This window comes from Salarias fasciatus, chromosome 18 (assembly GCF_902148845.1).
Source record: "Salarias fasciatus chromosome 18, fSalaFa1.1, whole genome shotgun sequence".
NCBI classification, from domain to species: domain Eukaryota; kingdom Metazoa; phylum Chordata; class Actinopteri; order Blenniiformes; family Blenniidae; genus Salarias; species Salarias fasciatus.
Genome location: NC_043762.1, coordinates 8506550 through 8528846, shown reverse-complemented (window position 1 = coordinate 8528846; position 22297 = coordinate 8506550). Strand labels below are relative to the sequence as shown.

Sequence of the window (22297 nt, the reverse complement as noted above, 5' to 3'; positions counted from 1 at the left end):
ATTGCTCTTGAATCATGATATTATGTGTGGAAATTTCGTCTGAGATCATAATTCTCTTGTGTTTCATTCTGTTTTCTTACAGGAAAATCCATATATGTGCAACAACGAATGTGACGCCACCACAGAGGAGCTGGCTCACCCCCCAGAGCTCATGTTCGACTTTGAGGGTCGTAACCCCACAACGTTTTGGCAATCGACGTCATGGAAGAAGTACCCGAAGCCTCTGCAGGTCAACATCACGCTGTCGTGGAACAAAACCATCGAGCTGACCGACGACATCATCCTCACCTTTGAGTCGGGCCGGCCGGAGCAGATGGTCCTGGAAAAGTCGCTCGACTACGGCCGGACCTGGACCCCCTACCAGTTCTACGCCACTGACTGCCTGGACGCTTTCACCATGGAGCCCAAGACGGTGAACGACCTGACTCAGCGCACCCTGCTGGACATCATTTGCACGGAGGACTACTCCCGCGGCTACGTGTGGAAGAACGACAAAACGGTACGCTTTGAGATCAAGGACCGCTTTGCCCTGTTTGCGGGGCCTCGGCTTCACAACATGGCCTCGCTATACGGCCAGCTGGATACCACCAAGAACCTGAGAGACTTCTTCACGATCACCGATCTGAGGATTAGGCTGCTTAAGCCGGCCACAGGAGCCACCATGGTGGACGAGAACAACCTGTCCAGATACTTTTACGCAATCTCTGACATCAAAGTGCAGGGCAGGTAAGATCCATTTGTTATTGATTTTTACTTCAATAAAATCAACATGTGCTGTTGCCTCAGACAGTAATCAATCCACCTCTGTACACCAGCCAAGCTGTATTTTATCCCTGTAGATGAGCTGAAATCATACAAGCACAAAAGGTATTGAAACACTGAATGAAGTGATTAGAAATCAGTCCTTTCTTCAGTGAGTCTCCAAAGGCATTGCACACCTGTAGCTGTCAAGGTTCCCATTATTCTAGAGCCTGCCAAGTGTCATGCTGTATGGGAAGTGTCTGAACAGCCATCTGCAGGTCTCTTTTAAGATGTGAAATGAAGTGTAAGCCCGAGCTTTGGCTGGGCGACTGCAGGGCACTGAAAGATCGTCTTATCTTGGATATATGCTTTTACACTGTTGCCCTGGAAGGTGATCAGTTTTCCCAGTCTCACATTGTTTTAAGAACTGTTTAGATCAGATAATCACTTTGACTTTGTGTACAGGTCTGTTGTTTGCCTTTTTCTCAGAGACGTTGTGTATCTACCTTCTCCATACCTATTTGATCATTGAACATGGTTTAAAAGGATTTCCCATAAAAATTCTGTCAGCTGCAGCTTCCTTTCCAAGGATCTGCTCAGTGACCAGATCGAGCCTGAAAATAGAATCAAGGAAAGGTTCTTGTGGTTTCTGCATTGAAGGTCTACAGTATATTTCTTCGACTTCTCCACTTGACTTTTATCCTGAGGATCCTGTTTACACCGGTATGTTCTTTTCTAGACTGCATCCAATCCATCACAAGCGGAGTCCTCTCATTTCCAAAAAAAAAAAAAAAAAAAAAAACCTCTCAAACATGAAAGCAAACAGAATGCATGAGAGTTGGATTTGTAGAGTCACTGCAAATGCAAACAGGAATGAAGGAAGAAATACAGATTTTTGACCTTAAACAAGTTTGTGAAAACAACATAGCAAATCTGCACTACGATCATGTCCAAGTGCGATGCTGTGGAATAGCACAAAGTCCGACAGGTCTGTCATGACAAACGGACGTACTAGTTTCAACCCAATCATTTTCAGATTTCTTGGGTTTCAGATTATCTGAGTGATCTTTTAAACAGCACAGTGACATATTTGTTAGATAATGATTTTTATCTAAAGGTAAAAAAAAATTGAATAACACACCAATGCTCAGATGTCTTTTTGCATGTATAACCATTAATCTGATTTATTTTATTGTTTTAAATCTGTGCATGTGGGAAAAATGAATCATAGAAAAAGCAAGTGACGTACAGCGTGAGTGAAGATAAGACAAGAAACATACCAAGTCAACTCCAGAGAACTGAGATCCACATTTCGAGGGAAGAACAGACAAATTTCAGGTCAAATTTAATGAAAATCCTGAACAAAGTTATTGCAAAGCCTTCAGGCTACGTTCAGCCAGACTAGATCATTTGGAAAATAACTGGATGGCTTAGTCATGCATTACTGTGTCAGAGGGTTATGTAAACACAACCAATGATAGAAATACATAGGACTGTGATGTTAGACACCAGCAACCTACAGCTTTTTATTCCCAGTGAAGACACTAAATATAGGTTATAGGAGAATAAATCACACACACACACACACACACACACACACACACACACACACACACACACACACACACACACACACAAAGGAAAGGAAAAGCTGCTCAGTAGTTCCGTCCTCCTCCTTTACCCAATCGAACCTGTTTGATGTTTATAGAAGCAACGAGGCCAGTTCAGGTGGCAGCTTTAAACCAGTCTGTTTTCAAAATGATCCCAAATCAGAGCCAAAAGGAGACGCTTGAGCCGACGGTGAACTCTACTCTACTACATATTTAATTATAAGGCTAACCTGACGAGGGCTGAGGGCTGAGAGTGCCTCCTGTGAGCCGCAGCTAAAGGAAGGGTTTTAATGTGTGTGCCTCCCTACATTTTTTATTGCAAACTCACATCAAGAGACCGCAGATGTCTCATAATCACACAATATGGCGTCGCAATCATTTAGTCAGACAAGAAAACCAAGGCTTGTTTTAAAACATTGCTGTCATTTTAGGAGAAACACATCTTTGGTTTGACCCACTACGAATGTGAAGATGGTAAATAGACTTCACTTATCTGAAGCATTTACAACGCTTCAGCAGGCTTAAAGTGCTGTTAGTCACAGTCAAGCACTGACACTCACACACACACACACACACACCGACACACACCGCAGCAACGGAGCTGCCATGCACGGTGGGCACGGGCCCCCGCGAACGGCATCAGGAGCACCGAGGCACATGGACGTGAAGAGACGGGGATCAGATCACTGGCCCTGTTAGTGGACGATCACCCTGAAAAAAAAAATCACTATCTTCATTGTAATGAGAGAAAAAAATATATGTTGATCCATCCATCCAGAGCTTCAATTTTACTCATTTATGGACTGTGAGGGAAGGAAGGACACAACCTGGACGGATCAACAGTCCATCACAGAGTGAACACAGGAATATACAGTTAGAAAGCACACATGCGTGCACAGGTAGAACATGATCACATTTCCTGCTTTCAGCACATTTACAGGGACGATAGAAAAGCTGGAATTTAACCCTGTTAATACGTCACAGTTTCAAGTGAAAAAGGCATCGCTTTTGAGTTTTCATTTCGGAAAACTTTCACGTTGACACCTTCTGAAAACGAGGTTCGTTCACATGGAAACGGCAGAACTGAACAGCAGCTGGATTGTTATTCAATATAACTAAACTATAAAGCTACCAAGTCGGGGAGAATATGGACTGTTATACTGCTGTTGTTGCTGTAGAAGAACGATTTCCTGTGGTGCACATGTGCTGTAACAGACTTTCAGAAAAAGCTGCTTAAACAGGACCGTAATCCACCAAGTTTGTTCCATTTGAGTTATTATCAGTGATTTTTTTTTTCCTCCTTAAAACACGCCACCAATGCAGACTTTGTAATCTGAGGGCTCTTTATGTCAAACTAAAAATGTAAAAATGTTTCAGACGGATGCTTTATTACAGTAACAATAACCTGCTAACTGCTCCACCCCATTCACTAGTCGGGTCTTTAATTTAATGATATATGTAAATCTTTTTGGTTTGTTAGGTGTTTGAATTTCAATAAACTGTCTCGCTACCAAAGAGGCACATTCTGACTTTAATTAGCAGTAAATTTTGGTCGTCCTCGAGCACGTGTTTAATTTGCACAGGCTCGTCGTCTCGCGATGTGTAATATATTCATCAGTAAGTCATCAGATTGCCTCTGTGATTCTCCGGGAATGGAAACATTGTCATTTCATGACGCATGGAAATGGCCCACATGATGGTCGTAAAGCCTCCGCAGCTGCTCTCCAAATGGGACCTGTGCTGCCGGCTGCAGTTGGTTTATACGAGGGTAACTAGGTTGGTAATGACCCATCAGATTGGCCCTAGGTGAATTGAAACAGTTAGTCCCTAATTAAAATTCAGTCGACTTCAATGGCAGATTAGAACCATTAGCACGCCGGCTAATTGGTGGGAGACTAATCTTGTAATTAAGAGCATTTGCAGCTGATTAAATGGTAATCATCAGGGACACATCAGTGCAACGTGAAGACATTCACAATTGCCAGGCTGCGGTTCCAAATTTAGACTTGCCCCGTTTAATAAAGAGCACAGTTATGGCTTAATCAATGAGCTTTCTCGTTGGAAGGGGGCGACCGTGTTTGTTCAAGGTATTTTTCATTTCACTGTTTGCTGCAGGAATGTGGACAAATAAGTGTGCAAAAAAAAAAAAGAAATGACAGGATTTTATGATGCCTGATGTCTTTGATCACATGTATTTTATATGGATGGAGTGTAATTTTCCCAAGTCAGCCCCGTGCGATGGATATATATGTTCTCCAGTGAGCCCCAGTCCTCCAATATTCACGATAACACTGTAAACATGAATTGATGAGTACTAAATTGCGAAGCCTGCCATCCAGCACAGAATAGCATCTCCCAAAGATATCTTATTTTGCCATTCATTAGAAGGAGCAGCAAAAGGTTGGATGTGGGGAAAATAAGCTATTTTGCTCAATTTTCCATCCTGCCCCTTGGCATCAAATTCAATTTTCCACCAAAAGTTTGCAGTGAGAAAGAAAAGAAAATAAACATACGATTTCTGTCCAGAGGTGGATCAGTAACTCACTTGAAAGAGGGTGATGGAGGCAGGTGGGCAGAGACTGATTAGAGTCCCCACCAGCCTCAGCAGCCTCCTGGCTACAACCAAATGTGAAAGCCTTATCACAGAGTGGCCATCCTGTCTGAGAATTCTCAAAACACTCCACGACGCTGATAAACTTTCACTCACACGCGACTGAATATTCGCAGTGTCAAGTGGACTCGTGGGTATGTTTGTGAAAGCGGTGACGGATCTGCTCCTTGACAATGACTAAATGGCTTTTTCAAGATTTATAGTTCATCGGTGGTATTTCATAAATCTATTGATGGCTCACTCTCACTGCACAGGCGCAGCGGTTTCCCACCTTTCACACTGAGCTTTCATTCCTAGATGGCCTCTTGGGCAAAGCTGCAGACACTCCGCTCTCCGAGACCAAACGCTGGCAGGCAAAGACACAACAGCGCTGCATTTCTGTTCTATTAAACGTCTCATTGTGGTTTTCTTTGACAACCTCAGCAAAGACGAAGCTTCAGGCCCCGTCCATGATGTCTGGTACCAGAAATCACATTTCAAATTACAAAATCCCTACCGTCCATACACAATACTGTAAATTAAGACTGATCGACACCCTCGGGGGGGAGCGGAAATGACAATGACTGCTACTGTTTGTCTTTGGTCCTGGGCTGTCAAACACCTTGCCACATGCAGCCCAATTTCTTCTTGACTGGGCAGAACCAGTGAAATAGTGTCATAAATTAGTCTTTATACATGGATAACCAAACAGTTCCAAACAAAAATGACTTAAAGCGACACTAAGGAACTTTTCAACCTTGATAAAACATTTTAATATCTTTTGTGATGATACATCAACTCACAACTAGTTGAATGACCCCTCTGTCACGGCCTGAGAGCGTCAGTATTGTTTCCACTTGGACTAAGCAACTGTGAGGAGGGTGGTAGGAGCCCGGCACACTAAAAAACTACAAATGTGCGGACTGCTTTACGGCATGCGTCACATCATGATATAACATTGTTTCGCCACCATTAGATTCATTACCTCGTCGCTATCCGTCCCTCACACAGCCACTGGAAACAAATGCTGGCGAGTTCAGTCCGACAGCATGCCACCGGGAGCAGCATTTCACGACGCCACGCGCTAATCCTCATGGGAACTGTAGTATTCGTTTAGGCAAAACGCTTTTGTCCACTGGCGCCGCCAAAATCAACGAAAACTGAAAGTTCCTTAGTGTTGCTTTCACACCAATTTTAATGAAACCTTCTGCTGGAGAATACAGTAGAATGTCATCTACAGCTGGTGCATTCTGCATGCTTTTCCAAATTCCCCCTGACAACATGGTTTGGTCTCAACTCAGGTCTCAGTGTCATGTCTGTTACTCTGAATTTGTAAAAAAAAAAAAAAAAAAAAAAAAAATATATATATATATATATATATATATATATATATATATATATATATATATATATATGTATATATACATACACACATTCAAATAATAAAGTCTGTTTGGTTTTTTTTCTTTTTTTTTTAGAAATGTTGACGATTGTTGGACTGGCAGATCAGATTGAAGCCTCTTTGTGCGCCAGTTTTGACCCACAGGCCTTATGTTTGACAGCCCTTGTTTAGGGTATTGCCAAGTTTTTGACTGTAAATCTTCCTGCAAAAGTTTAAACTAGCACAGAACTCTAACTTCTACACACTCAGGTCATTAGTATCATTAATAGCAAGACAGTTGAAATGTGCGGATATTCACTACTCGATTCATATATCAAGAAGTGAATAACTGCACATTTCACGTTTCAAGAAAGCACTTTTCTTATAGATCATGCTGCATGGAAATCAAATCTCACTATGTTTTCATGTTTTCTCTTTCAAATCTTGTGTAAATCTCATTTTAATTAAAGGTGCTTTCGTTGGCATTCAAAAAAAATTAAAATATAAATTCACAAAAAGCTTGAAAAATGTGAAAACTGCAGGACGTTGTCATTTTAGAATCAGAATTTAATATTGTGATTGAATAAAAAAAAACAATAAAAAGGATATAAGTCTGAAAGGAAATAGTAGGAATGCCAAACTTCCCACTCGGGGAAGCATGAAACAACCTGAGGAGATCTGTCTCCAAGATATTACCTGAACAAATGACTGCAGACCTCCGAGCCACTTCGCACCTTGTCACAGATCTTCCTGTACCAGGATTTTTTTGTGATTGAAAAGTGGATGTGTAAGAGATGGAATAACAAAAGACAGAAATGCCTTTATCGCCTCTGGAGTGGAGAGTCGGAGCGTGTGGCCCAGCTATTGATTTCTAATGCTATTCCACATCAACAGAAAACAAAATCCTTGAACTGTGCAGGCTGTCCCACCTTTTCACGTCTCCCTCACCATCGTTCCTCACTTATTGATCAAACGTCTGCTTGTTAATTAAGACATGACCGCTGCTGGCTGGCTGCGCGGTCAGCGCTGCACATCTGCAGGGCTGCAGCGGGGCCTGGGAATGAGAGGCAGCTAATCCATAAGTGCTAATGCGCTGTTTCTCTCATCCCTCATGTCATTCTCCATTTTTTTTTCCTCTAACCTTTCCTTCCAATTTTTTTTTTTTTCCTTTGTTCACTTCCCTTTTCCACCGTGACTTCTGTGTAATGGAAAATTATTTCAGTTTGTTGGTTCAGAAAAACAACAACCAAATCTCCAGGTAATTTTCAAGCCTTGGACTCCTCCTGGCATCTTCAGATATCCTGATAAAATACAAAACCACTGTTACTCCAAAGGCTACATCCAGAGACTGCACTGTCATGCAAAAGTACTGTTCAAACACCATTTGGCTTTTATATTTTAAGGTATATATTTTACTGACATTTTACTGTATTTTGAATCATAAAAATTCACCCAATGTTGAGACTGCAGTAATGTTTAGTCATAGGTGTTCAAATTTGCATAAATTTCAACTTTTAAAAACATATACTGCAAAAAAAAAAAAGTAATTTGAAAGGTTATCATGGCACTATTTTACCATTCAAGATGAAATTCAGGCTGGATTTAGCCTGAGCTAAAATCGACATGCTGCTGATGCTGCTGCAGATGAGTAAATGCAATACATTGTTTGACAAACTGCAATAATGAATTACAACAAATAATGTGCACAGTTTCCAGAACCAGTTTTTCATGGTGTCAATATAAATTCATGTTGTTTGTACAACAGTGACGCAAACGGAGAAAAAGGCAGACGGGAACAGTTTGGCATGGCTTATGTACAAAAGCAAAACAAAAAACAAAAAAACTCAGAAACGGGAGCTTGCACACATTGTGGCAGTTTACCGAGCAGGCCAGAGGGAAAGCGGAGAGATTAAAATCCACGAAACAGGCGAGAGAGACGAGCAGGTCGCAGAACAACACGGCTGCAGCGCAAAGAAAACTAGCAGGCAGAGAACGTGGAGAGCTGTGCTGGAGAACTGATGAGGAGGAGAGGGAGGGCAGGGGGAGGGCAGATCTGGAATCTGGGAGCAGGTGAAGTGGGCGTGGCGCTACGGGAACATGCTAAAGGACATCTGGTGGGAGGGAGGGCGGCTGTGCACGAAAAATCAGCATGATTCATTGAGTAAATAATCTGGTTTGAATCAGTCGTCTAGTTTTGGAATATAACTTCCCTCCCTATCATGCAGCAGTGACAACAGTACCGTTTCTAAATGGGATCGGTTTGTTTTTCTGTGTGCGTGCGGTTTTATTCGTGGATACGAATAAATACATGAAGGGAAATGTGACCGATTGGATTCCAAACAGCTTCATCAGCTGACTGCAGGATTTTCATTAAAAATCGGGACAGAAACATGTAAATTAATATCTTATCTATTCTACAGGTGAGTTTCACGTTCAGCTGACTTTATCAGCATGGGAAATTAAATATAAGTGCTGCTTTGGAACACACTTAGATGTTAGAGAGATCTAATGTTAACATAACTGCAGGCGTCTAGAAATTTAAAGCAGATTTTTTTTTTTTTTTATTCCCTGCTGACGTTCTTAGATGACAAATATTATACAAAAGAAAATTTCAAGGAGTTGGGGAAGAAAAGCATGTTGTTCTGCCTTCCCTCTGTGGAATACATGGAAGTTATTCAAAGGCAATTTGGATAGAAAAGAATAATAGTTTCAGATAAGGTAAGAAACATTTTAGTGTTATTTTATGCTCGTCAGTGTTACCCTCCAGCCACAGACAAAATTCTGTATCTGCCTCCCCTGTTGGGATCCCGGAGCTCATGGAAGTAGCGTATCGCACATTTCAACTGTATCTCCCACTTAAAAGGAGTCTAAATTTGTAGCTCCTCCACAGTGTATTCACACGAGAGGCAACGCAGCAATGCAGATCTAAACCCCGAGGACGTCTGCGCCCAGGACAGCCATGACTTTATGCCATGTCTTCTGCTGTTGGACATTTTCCTCCCTCTTCCAAATTTCTGTTATTTGAATATCCTCTCATGAAGAGATAACCCTCTCTCTGCTTTTTTTTTTTTTTTTTTTTCTCTAAAGCTTGTGAGTTTATAATGCGGGGCTGAACGCAGCAGCGGGAAGTCAATCAATATTCGTCTTGAGTGTTTGTAAAGGATGTTGTTGAGTAGCTTGATGGAGTGTTTTGTCGACTCTTAGTTCAGCCTGTCGCTCATTCCCTGCAGGTGAGGCCCGTGCTTTTGAAAAATAGCTCCGGCTCAACCTTGGCTCTTAGATTTGTGGAGTCCTGTCGCATTGCTTGCCGTCTGACGGGAGAACGCACAACACTCACTGTGCTGAGAGCTAACACACACACACACACACACACGTCTTATGAGAAGCAGGGGTCTGCAACCTTTTGACTTCTGGAAGTCAAAATTGTCTATATATTAATTTAATTTCACACAATGTCCCTTTTGTGTGGTTACACCAGAGAAAAGTCACTTATGCATGGAAAGAACATGCAAACTCAACAGACTCATAACACCCTCTAACAGTGCGTTCATACAATTTTAGCCAAAACCATAATTTTGTGGGGGTTTGGTGTATAAATCTATAGCCAAACCACATAATCTGAGTTGAATTTGATATAATTTTCTTGAGCTGGGATGTGGCTCCATTCTGAGCTTCCTCCTCAAATTTTCATGCCAGTCCACATTAACTGTATAAATACACGTAGACACAAACTTACTGGCTCCAGTCCAGGCTCTCACATACAGTATACCCCTTTCCCGCTGCAACCAGCGGGTCGACCCGTGTTTTCGACCCGCTAATAATCGCCTTTTGTGTCCTTTCACACTGCCTGCAGACCCGAGTCTAAACCGCCGGCTGGCGAGCCGCGTCGCTGCGTTTTCCCGCGCTGATAGTGTCCCGCGTTGATGACATCACCAGCGCGACGGAGCAAAGCGAAAGTAAACAATGCAGCAGAACACAGTCCCCGTTACCTGTAGACGAATCTCCTCTTCCCCACGGATCCAGGGGAGATCTCGCTATCTTGCCAATACTGGGTCATCTTGACGAAGGAAATCTCACGCTGTGCCCAGAAACAATAACTAGCGCGCTAACGTAGCCACGCTGCGTCGACGTGGTCACGTAAATTACCGCATCGACTCGCGTCTGCCTTTCACACTCCCTTTCGCCCCTCCCACTAAAAGCCGATAGCAGCCGACCTGCTAAAAACCCGCGTCGATTGCGGGGTTGAAAAACCCGGGTCTAAAGCCGAGTGAACCCTTTCACACTGCATCGAGGAGCCGATTAACTAGCGGGTTTAAACGGGTTTTTTGGCCGTGTGAAAGGGGTTATACAGTACAGACACACACACACACACACACACACACACACACACATATACTTCGACCTCTCCGATCCTCTAAGCCCCTGCCCTGTGAACCATGACAGCTGCAGCCAGCTTGATTGACAGAGTTTGAAAGTCAGGTTCAAGTGCGGGCTCACGTGACCCCAGCGCTACTCGGCTTCCACCGCCTGGTTCACTCCGGCTCTGCCGACGCCGGCTCGCCTCCCTTCCGCCAGATGTCTGTCACACGCAGCGATGTTTTCTGCCAGTCATCTCCCGGCCTCCCGTGTTTAATTAGTGCTCATTAAGGCCCCGGCTTTCTTTGTAAATAATATATCGGTGCCTCAGAAAGTGCATCCACATAAGCCGTCTGTGGAGAGGCGGCGGTTATGACTGGTAAAATCATTAACGTGCGTTTCTGTTGCGTGGTCGCACAATAACAACACAGACAGAATGGTGCTGGCTTTCTGGATTCTACCTGAATTCGTGTCCCTTTTTCAAACTTATTTATTCCAATCCTTTTTCTATGTTAGAACTTCTTTGAAATTGAATTGTTTTTCTGTTGTTGTCGGCGACTTGTTTTCTGTGAGACACACATGGATGCCCCCATGTAGCCAGGCTTTGATTTCCATGCTAATACACTCCAGCTCTGTTTTCCCTGCTTCTTCAAGGCTTCCTGCTTGTCTCCGCCGTTTACATCACATCATGAATGATACAGCCCTCCACCACGAGGGCTGAGGTGGGATTAGGCTGGGACACATTACCATACTGCATCCTTACATCAATGCACAACCCCAATAATAGGCCCTGTCATTGAAACAAATCGCAGGCTTTCAGGGGCAGTGGCCCAAACCATGCAAATTCAAATGTCATTTCGGCTTGGAAGAAAATTGGAGCAGGGGGAATTAACTTGTGATCCACCTCTAATATTTCCCCAACAATTTGGGAAGCCCTGGCAGGGCTACTTCATATTTTGATGGGGGGAACACAAACAATTTGCTTGATATGTATTACATTGCGCCAACGAAGAATGACAAAATTGGCCACAGCGCAGGGCGACAAAAACAAGCCTTAATCGGACTCTTCAATTTCACGGTGACACAGCCTGCTGTAATGAGGTGACTCTCCTCTCTCCTCAAGAAAAACTTCAATGCCATCGAGAATGTGGAGGAAGTCAACGTAAAGAAGTGCCTCGGAGCTCATAATGCGTGCTGCATTTGCATTGTTTCAGCTGAAATTCTCATTGAGACTTGCACCTTTTCTGTTTTTCTCAGCCCAGCAACTGTGTGTTCTGGAAAGACAGTGAAGCTGCTTTTACCCTCAAGGTGTTGATTCTACAAATATGTAGTCAAAATGTTTTGAGGAAGAAGTGTGTTTCTTTCAGGAGTCTCCTGATTATTAAGGCCTCATTTAGAGAAAATGCAAAACTTTCATTGTGTTTTTTGGGTGTCTGTTTACTCGGACACGTGTGTCACACACACACACACACACACACACACACACACACACACACACACACACACACACACACACACACACACACACACACACACAGAAAAAACATACAAACTTGATTCAACTGATTATTCCACAGATGCAGCACCAAAGAGGGAAATAAACATGCTTTCCAACAGGATCATTATTTTAAAAAAAGGGAAAAAAATAAAGATTCTACCAAACAGAAATGTCCTAACACTTAGTGCTCAGTTTAAAAAAACTATACATGAAATATGAAGTATTCTCACTAGGCTATTACTACACTACAGATCTGTAATATGTCAATAATATTAACTGAAAATTGAAGCAATGCATTCAGTCTTTTAAATTATTCATAATTAGGCTATATGGATTTTTTTTTATATCTTCAATCAAATCGTGTAAAATTCATTCAGCTACACAAATATTGTCATAGATACTGTTTGACTGACAGCAAGGCAAGTAAGAATCACGAAACCGGCAGACCATCCAAGTTTTATATGAAATCCTTCCATTTCTGTGCACCTGCTGCTCATGTATATCACAGCGTCCACTCCTTTCATGTAAAAGACATCAAACAGCTTCTTTCTCCTTCCAAAGTGTTAACAGGTTTTTCAACACATTGACAATCTAAAAGTTTCAACAAGGCCAAAGTTTCCCTCAGCCTTGATCTCGACATATCTGTCACAGCTATCACTGGTCAGGAGGCGCGAGGAGGAAAGTTTCCGGAAACCCTCAGTATGCATTTATACAGCATGGAGGCGCATTACAGGTTCTGACTGTGAGTGATTTGGTGTGAGGAGGAGGAGGAGGAGGAGGGGAGATACAGAGCAAAGGGAGGCTGGTTTGCCCAGCGTTATCAGTCAGAGAGGCGCCTATGGGCGAAAACTCTAATGAACAAAGAAAGAAGAGGCTTTGAATGCCAAGATGTTGCAGAGGCATTTTGGAAAGGTTTCTAAAAGTATCACCAAGAACTGATGAAGCCTCTTGAAATGTCTTCAAAACCTACTTTTGAGACACAGGGATAACATTGATACTGCTGAGGTTCACTTGAAACGTTGTTGTGTGAGCTTTTAAGCTTGTTTAAATGTTATTATTTTTGAAGTTGGTCAGTCAGACCCCTTTTCCCCACCAAACTATAGACACTCAACTTTTGTTGAAGCTATGGAATATGTCAAGAGGACAGAAGTGAAAGATCAACAAACGATGTGAAAATTCATATCAAATACAAAAAATACAATCTCATCAATAGTTCACTCACATTTTTCGTTTTGATCTGCCTATATGTTTGTGCTTTATGCTTCATGTGCCCTTCATCACTTACAAAACAAAACAAACATCTGTTCAAACTCCTACTGCTTCCTGTGAATATCAGGTGTTTCACTCAGATAATGCACAAATTGAAAAATGCACTTAGAGAGGAGATAAGCCAGAGTGCTCAGCATCCAGGCCTTGAAGCCAAATCAGCAAACTGGAATTCAGCAATGTCTTTATTGTCACATGTCTTAACGTGTTGGCTGAAAAAAAATCCTGACACAAATGAAGAAAGTGTAAGTTGTCAGACAGGCGCAAACTGCAAAAATACAGCTTATGGTGCATATTAACCTTTCATAAGCTCTTTAGATGAAGACTGTGCGAGCGTTAATGCAGCTCTTTGCAGATGTGATTCAGCAGGATCACTGCTAAAGTTTAGTAATGACTCTAATGAATTAATGATTTCTTTTATTTGTGTTTGTGTTATTTTTGCAATGATGTATTTCATTTTAAACATTTAAACGTAATGAAATTTTTTTACTTATTTAATTTTCCATCCATGTAGCTTCCGCGCTGCTTCATCCAGTTTGAGACGACCTGCAGCTGATTTATGGGCAAAGGCAGTGAACACGAAGCGACAGTGTTAAAAATCATATTCTGAGTAACGCAGCGCAGCAAACAGTTTAAACAGACTCACTTTAACACCAGAGCAGCGGTGTCAGACGTAATCCATATCCGGATGAAAGAGGCTCCTGGTTTAGACTCACCCATTAACCTCAAACGCATGTTTTTGGACTGAGAAGCCCAACTGGGAGAACAACAGATAGAAATGTCCCCAGCTGGACTCAAACCAGGGCCATTTTCACAGTGAGGCAGGAGCACTAACCACTACGCCACAGTGTGAGAAAATTAAATTTAAAAGAAAAGAAAGAGAAAGCTTCCCCCACCTGCCAGCCTCCCTAATTTAACGAGTTCAGTGCTCCTCTCTTGTCTGGAATCAGCGATGCTACGAGCTGTCACAGAAAGAAAAGCTGTGTTCGACATCGAGAGCCTGTCAACACAGTGCCAAGCAGCCAGGAGAAGCCAAGGTTAGGAAGCAGCCAGATGAGAAGACAAAGGGCACTGCTGCTGTCTGCCGCTGAATATCAACACAAACTAGACCCACAGCTCACCTTACAAATAGCACAGAGGAGTTCATTGTTACACTTGCGCGCAATCTGCACATCCAGCGGCCACTATGAGGCCAATTTTACTGTTGCATTATGCACCAGGTGCAGCATGGATGGGATACAGTGCATCGAGATGTCCTTTTTTTTCTTAATGTGGGGATTAAAGTGAGTCATCTAAAACATAAAAGAGCACGAATACACTCTGAAGTAGATGAAGCTCCGTTTCTGAAAGGCTTTTTTTTTTCCCCTTGCTTACTTTTAGTACTGCTCTGCCCTGCAGACAGGCTTAGTTTGTACAGCCAAGGTTTTAGAATATATTCTCCGTTATTTCTCCCGCCACACGGGTGCTGAAAGTAAATGGAATTTCATCTGCGGTGGTCACATTGCTGAAAAATGTTTGTTTGTGTGTTTCCAGAGGCAGTGCGGGAGTTACTGGGAGAAAATCACAGATCACATTTTAAACCACTTCATATCATAAAAATGACGGCTAGAAATATATTAGTGTAATTTGGTAGATTATTCAGCATCTCTGAAACTAAAATATCACAATTAAGGTTTTACAATGAAAGCCACAAGTTACATGGTACAACGGCTGCCATCACAAATTTTGTGGCACGTGAATCAATTTCCAGAAAGAAAGAAGATTAAAAAAAGAATGATTGTTTTCAGCAGTAATGGCAGGATGAAAGTCATTTTAAGCGCATCTGAACCAGGTATAATTTAAAATGACCCAAAATTACAGTGAAGCTATCAAGTACATGCATGTTGTTTAAAATTACAGATACACGATTTGTCCTTTTTATTGAATTGGCAGCAAAAAGTCTCATAAATCCCTGGAGTAACTGTGTCTGCTTACAGTCTGGCTTGAAGGTGTTGAGGATGGAGTCCCTGATCCATATGAACGGACCTGAGAAATCCTTTACCATCTTCAGATAACAAGAGTTTGGGAGGGTTTGGGACTTTATCCATACAGTTCCATAGCTTTAAAAATACATAATTTAAATAGACCTCACTTAAAAGGCACGTTTTCACCACTTTGGCAGATGATGGCTGCCATGCGAGGGGATTGGCCTCCATCAGAGGTGACTTGGAGTTCAGTTCCCAGCATATGCTGAGAGGGGGATGAGGGACTGAAGTACCGATGTTCGGATTGCAAGAATCTCGTCCAGAAGCTAAGCTGCAAGATGATAATACAAGAAAAAATATAGAATGTGGAATCAATGTAACATGCTGATGTATTCAAGCTGTAAAACCTTTAGTCTCAAAATGAAAAGCTTCTATTAGTGGATATCCATCATTGTCCTCACTTAAAACCAGGATTTCCACCTTTGATTTGAACCTGATTTGGATCTTTTCACCCATCAAATAAGGTACAGTTGTCTCTCCCACTAAACCCCTATCATGGACACAGAAACACACACTTAAATAAAGCATAAAGACAGTCGGTTCATCGTCTTGAAGAGCACTTTTACCTCCGGTGAAAGAGGCGCAGCGTATAGGAAGGATGGCGAGGCGAGCAGATCCCCAGTGTCTCCTCAGGGAGGGTCACTTGTTTAGATAATGGATAATAGCAATTGCTGTTGGGCTGTATGTGGGATAAAAGGTCATGAAAACTTTATGAAATGTGTCTCCGTAATGGTGTTGGTTCAAAAGGCTGGCCATACAGGGGATCTCTTTCCTTTTGTGACCGAAACTGGTTACAGAAAAAGAGGGAGAGAGAGAGAGAGAGGGAGTGGAAAAAAAATGCCTCGATTTCAATATGACAATGCCAGCGGCAAAAGCATCACATCCCCGAGCTCCCCTGAGCCCACATCCTCTATCAGCCCTCCAGCCGCGCCGGGTGGGCCCGATGATCCAGATTTTGCTGGTTTTTAATTAAGTGGAAGGTCAAATCTCATCGCTCTTGACTTCAGGGAGCCGCTGCCTTCTGCATGGCAGAAGAGCTACAGCCAGTCATTAATTTTATGGAGCAGGGACTTTAATTGATTAAAAAGTTAAGGACTGTGGGGAATGCGTGGTAAGAGGCACTACTATTTAGTTGCTGTGAATGTGGGTCGGTATTCAGTCTCATCCATTACGGCTGCTCGTGTTATGAGACAGCACTTGAGGATTTATTTATTTGATTGTGCTTATAGACGGCAGTCAGGGAATCTTTTCAGGCGTATTGTTGTTCCCCTCATCACGCTGTAAATACGATCGCCATCGCTCTTTAGTATGACATCATTTCTGCAGGTTTCACAGCCCGCATATTGTTGAAATCTATTTAAATCCGTCAGATTTTTATAATCCTTTAATAATTTATGACCAATTAAGTGTTTCAATCCTGAATGTTTTGCAATGATTGATCATTTATTACTTCACCAATGTGCCTTAGCCACTAAGTATTTAATTTCTATAAATTATCAGGCAATTGTGTTAAGGCAACGCAATTATGAGCGCTAGTAAGCACAGTTTTGCGGACTGCAGGTATATTAAGAAGCTTATTTCCCAATAACAACGTTAGTAATAAAGAGCTGTAATCATGCATGCTCATATGTATTTGGCGGAAGCTTTAAACCTCTCCTTTCCCTGGTGCAATGCTGCTCCTCATTGGATATACAGTACAGGGTCTAGTTTCCATGATTTCCCGCAGTTATCTATCATTAATGTGAGATGTCACCGAGAGGCCAGGAAGTCAATTAGAATGGATGTATTTCTATCTACCTCTGTCATTTCTTGCTCTCGTGTTTACCGGCCGATCGCAGGCACCAGATACCCGGCTCCTCCGTCTCCAGCGGCTGAAAAATTTTCACTCGGAAGCAAATTGTAAAAACAAACATGTGAAACCATGAGCTGCCCCGACCTCCAGGGAGGTCTAGTGTGTCAGATCCACCCGATGCTCCCCTTCAAGTGTTTCTGCAACTATTTCTCTGCCCCCCCCCCCCAACCCCCCATGTCCCAAGAGACTGAGGCTGTAACCTTTTACCCTCTTCGGGGTAAAAATCAAATACTGAGCTTTATATTTGGAATGCAGTGGCAATATGAAACTATGATATCTCAAGTGTGATATTATGTATGGCAGAGTCAACCCAGCACTCACTGAATGAGAAAAAAAATGAGAAACTCTCTGCTTGCGTGTAAAACTGCAACCAAGTTGTTCTTTTTTTGTCTCTCTCTCTGAGCTTGGAAGCACTGTTCTTCCATTTGGTGGAGAGAGGAGAAGATCTGGTTGAGTGTTGAAAGCCGTCAGAGCCTCTCTCTTCTCCTGTCAGGAGCATCTGTCAGCTCTGCCACAGTTGGGTCTAATAAACCAGCTCCGCCAACTGGTAAGGTCTCCTGCCTGAAGGCTGCCTCACCAAATAACACGGGAACTTTGAAGCGGAGAAAAAAGACGAGGATTCTCAGGCTGTGCAGCTTCTCTTGATTCTATCATCTCTCCATCAGATCCCCGTTTTGTGCTCAATTAGTGAATCTTACAGAGTGCCTTTCATTTCGCTCTCAGAGTAGCAAAAGTGACCTTATTCGCTGTCGCTGTTCTCTCCACAGGGGCCGCAACAAATGAGGCCTTGTTTTTTTAAAGGAGAGCATAATGAAGCTTTGTGGAGGCATGATCCAAGTCAGATAACCCGCCAGGATTTCAATTTACCCCCGTTAAAAAATGTGAAAGGCGTAAATAAACATCGCGGCAGCGTATTCCCTCCAGAAAGAGTCTTTTTTCAGTGGGTGCAGAATGATGCCTATTCATGTCTTTGCCTTCTGTTGTTATCCTTCTGTTTCAGGTGCAAGTGCAACCTGCATGCCAACAGTTGTGTGTTTGACAAGGGGAAGCTGGGCTGCGAGTGTGAGCACAACACCACAGGGCCGGACTGCAGCCGCTGCAAGAGGCACTATCACGGGCGAGCCTGGAGCGTGGGCTCCTACCTCCCCATCCCCAAAGGAACAGCAAACATATGTACGTATTTCTATTCTTATCGATTCAAGGACTGCCCATGTGATTCATTCAATGTACAGTTGACACCGACGGCTGGCAGAAGCCATTCATGTCCTGCTACTGCCGACACCGACTTCTGATAAAAGCGGCGATAATGAAAAACACCATCTTTTTTTTTTCTTTTTGTCTTTCCGCTTGAATGATTGTTCCATCTCTTTATTTCTCCGGGTCCTTGCCTCTGGGCTGCAAATCTCCCATGTGCTTTTTTTATTTACACAAGCTTATTGCTGTGTTTTCTTTTGTGTAGATGAAATAACAAGCCTCCCACTGTATGAGAGGACTTACAGGTGACATTGTATCTGGAAATCTTTAGCTGTAAACATACATTTTCTGACAGTGAAGTGAAACTCCGCGAAAGACCTGTTTTTACTGAGGGACAGCCTTATTTTTCCTGTCAGTCAGACACACCGACTCCCTCTTTTGTGTCCATCGTATAAGAAGAAAAAAGAAAAAACACTTTTCCACATGTGTCCGAACATGCGGAAAGCAAATTACAGGCAGACCTTTTATGCAAACATCCTATATACAGTAAACCATGCTGAGGCCCTGTTTACACAGCAACAATTCAACTGAAAAGGCAATGTTTTTGCATTTCTGTTTCAGGAAAGTGATGCAGTTTACATCCAGGACCATTAACAGTTGATTGTTTTTTAAATGGTTTTGAAGTTTATTCTTCGGCATTTAATAATTAAAGTAAAAACAAAAAGAAGAAAATTTCATTCATGTTAACATTTACATACGCCGAAAGGATTTAGGCTGAAGTTTAACACTCATTTCGCCTAACCCTAAAGACATAACTTAAATCAAGACATAGCAAGTCTGCAAGACATCAACATTTTGAGCTAAACCTTACATAAAGTTACAACTGTATATAAATTACATGAATTCATCTATACAATAATCACACATATACATCAACACAACAGTTCATGTACTTCTAAACATGTGTTCCTAGACATATGCATACATATACAAACATTCATACACACGCATATATATGCACATATATATACATATACACATTGTGGTTATATATTATATTCAGGATTATTATACTTTCCCATGATTTTCGCTTTAAAAGTTTTTTTAAATTTGTGGATTGAACTGGAGCATTTCATTTCTTCTTCCAAACCATTCCAAAGACAAACCCCCCTGACAGAGGCACTCATACTTTTTAAACTAGTCCTAACTTTTGTTTTTTGAAAGACCGAAGACCCTCGCAAACCATAAGAACTTTCCCTGAGTTTCAATTTGTCTTGTAAACGCTGAGGGAGTGTGTGATTATACGCCTTAAACAACACAATAGCAGTGTTAAGCTCAGCGAGGTCCTGTAATTTCAGTGCCTTTAATTTAATAAATAAAGAACATTAGCGTGATCGTAATTATCGGCATAACTTACGATTCTGACTGCTTTTTTTTTTAAAGCAAGTAAATGGAGTGTATGTTTGATTTAGAATTGTTACCCCATATTTCTGTACAATAATTAAAGGTATAATGGACGATGTTTTAGCCAATGAATGGCGTGACGCGAGCGTCAACTATTGGTCCTCCGACATGTCAATCACGCTGAAGAAATGCTTGCGTCACGTCGTCAAGCGCGCTCGTAGGAGCAGCAGAGCAGGTAGGATGGTCTGGCGCATGCGTGTTTTCAAAAAGCGAGTAACAGACGTTTGGCTTCGACTTTTTCGAGAAAATCGTCCATTATACCTTTAAGATATGGAAGTACGAAAGAATCGTATAACATAAAAAGTGCTTTTTGATTTACCGTGTTTTTAATCTTACATAGGATTGAAATAATTTTCAAAAGTTTTATTTTCAGTAAATTTATATGTAGTTTCCAGTTTAGTTTGTCATCTATATTAATTCCTAAGAATTTTGTTGAATAAACCCGTTCTGTTTCCTTGTCTCCAATTTTTATGTGACATATGAAAATGTGTATGAAGAAAAATACGATACAGACAACAAAGGGAGAACAGGGGCATTTGTGTGGACAGCCAGCCAGGTTGGATTGTTGATAAGGCATACCTGTCAAGGTATACCTCATCAGAGTTGGGTATGTAACGACAAGTAACGAGCGTTACAAGTAGTTAAATTACTTTTGATGGGAACGAGTAGTGTAACGGCACTACTCCTTCTAGATTGGTAGTTAAACTAGCGTTACAAATGAAACGCTACGATCGTTACTTTTACAATGACTGCAAATAGAGCAACCAAAATATTATTATTTAAGCAGAGTTTTTTTTATTACCACCAGTAGATGGAACGGTGGCCATACGAGCAACTACTCGCTATCTCTTCCGGGTCAGGGCTGATGGAACCGTCAAAGTAAAATTGGTTGCCTTATATAAATTTGTGCCCCACTGACAACACTGCACTCCCTCCTACTGTAAATGCCCCTTTTAAAGGAACACTCCGAAGATTAGGGGCCCGCGCCCTTTCCCTATCATTGACAAAGTTAGACAAGCTCATAAATACCTGTATCTCTGGTTCCCAGCTGTTAGCATCGTTGTAGCTTAGCTCGAAGCTTAGCTGGAATTCAATCAGAACCGGACTACGCAAATGGACAAAATACTCCTTCCAGTGGTCCAGGGGATGGCGGATTAGCACGAGAAGTAAATCCGAATGGTTATAAAACATTTTAAAAGACGTGTTTTCTTTTCAATCCCTTAAAAAAAACGTTTTGATACACACAGATCTGCGCATGCGCAGTGCTCCGCGGAGGGATATAAGGGAGCAGAGCTCCGCGGAGCACAATGCAGTAACGAGTAGTGTAACTTCGTTACTATTTCCATGGAGTAATCAAGTAGTGTAAGGCACTACTTTTTTCAAAAGTAACTAGTAACGGGTAATTCTTTACTTTTTTAGAGTAACGGACCCCACCTCTGTACCTCATGCCTCCATTATTGCGGGGGGGGGGGGGGGGGGGGGGGTGCATTGAGTACTTAAAAACTGTATTTATTGGCAAATGAAAGAAAACTGAAGCAAAAAGAGAGAAACAGCAACAATTCCAACATGAACTGTTTCAACCATATTTATTTAATTGTACACTTATATGGACACAATCTTGAGCGATGACTTTTTAGTAGTGTGAAAATAATAAGCCAAGTAGCACAACATTTTTTAAAAAAGATCCTATTAATAAAATAAATAAATGCAACCCCCTTTTTTTTTTCAAATTTACATTAGCACAAGGTAGATTGCTTCATTCGAAATTACACAATAAGAATAATTCTGAATATAGTTCTTAATTATCACCTAGATGTATAAACTTGGAATTAAAGAGTTTTTAAAAGTTCCTGCTGTCTTCAGCTGGTGGGTGGAAGATCAGACGTTAAGTCCGTGTTCAGTCGGCACCTGAGTGGATCCACCACAGTTTACAGCTCGGGACTCGGTAACGGGTCTATAACACACTCAGAACATTCCCGGGTTCACACAAAGTCCACTAGCTAAAAAAAACAAACTTACAGCGTGGCATCGATCAGCTTTCCCGCAGGACTTGCTCACCAACCCTGCTCTCCCTCATCCCGCGCTCCCAATAAACGAAACAAACGCTCCTCCCTCTCCCTTGAACCAGTCGAAACTATGAAGAAATGAAAATATACAGACATGGCAATACGCTCGTATTTGCTGAAATTACATTTTCCCTGTACAAAAATACTGCGAAACCATATCACTTGACAGGTATGTTCAGGTGAGAATCCTCCCCAGAGATGGAGCGTTTTCAAAAAGTTTCACTGTCGGTGATTCCACACACAGTTGTTGTGTAA

At 42.0% G+C, this 22297-nt stretch overlaps 1 protein-coding gene across 3 annotated transcripts in view; it reads left to right on the top strand.

Moving 5' to 3' along the window:
- Window positions 1-22297, top strand: part of LOC115405833 (netrin-G1-like) — a 65773-nt gene that overhangs the window by 30868 nt on the left and 12608 nt on the right. For all 3 annotated transcript variants that reach the window (XM_030115570.1, XM_030115571.1, XM_030115569.1), the window contains exons 3-4: window positions 83-726; window positions 18319-18491. In XM_030115570.1, coding sequence (XP_029971430.1) covers window positions 83-726; window positions 18319-18491 — 817 coding nt within the window. The remainder of the gene's footprint in view (window positions 1-82; window positions 727-18318; window positions 18492-22297) is intronic.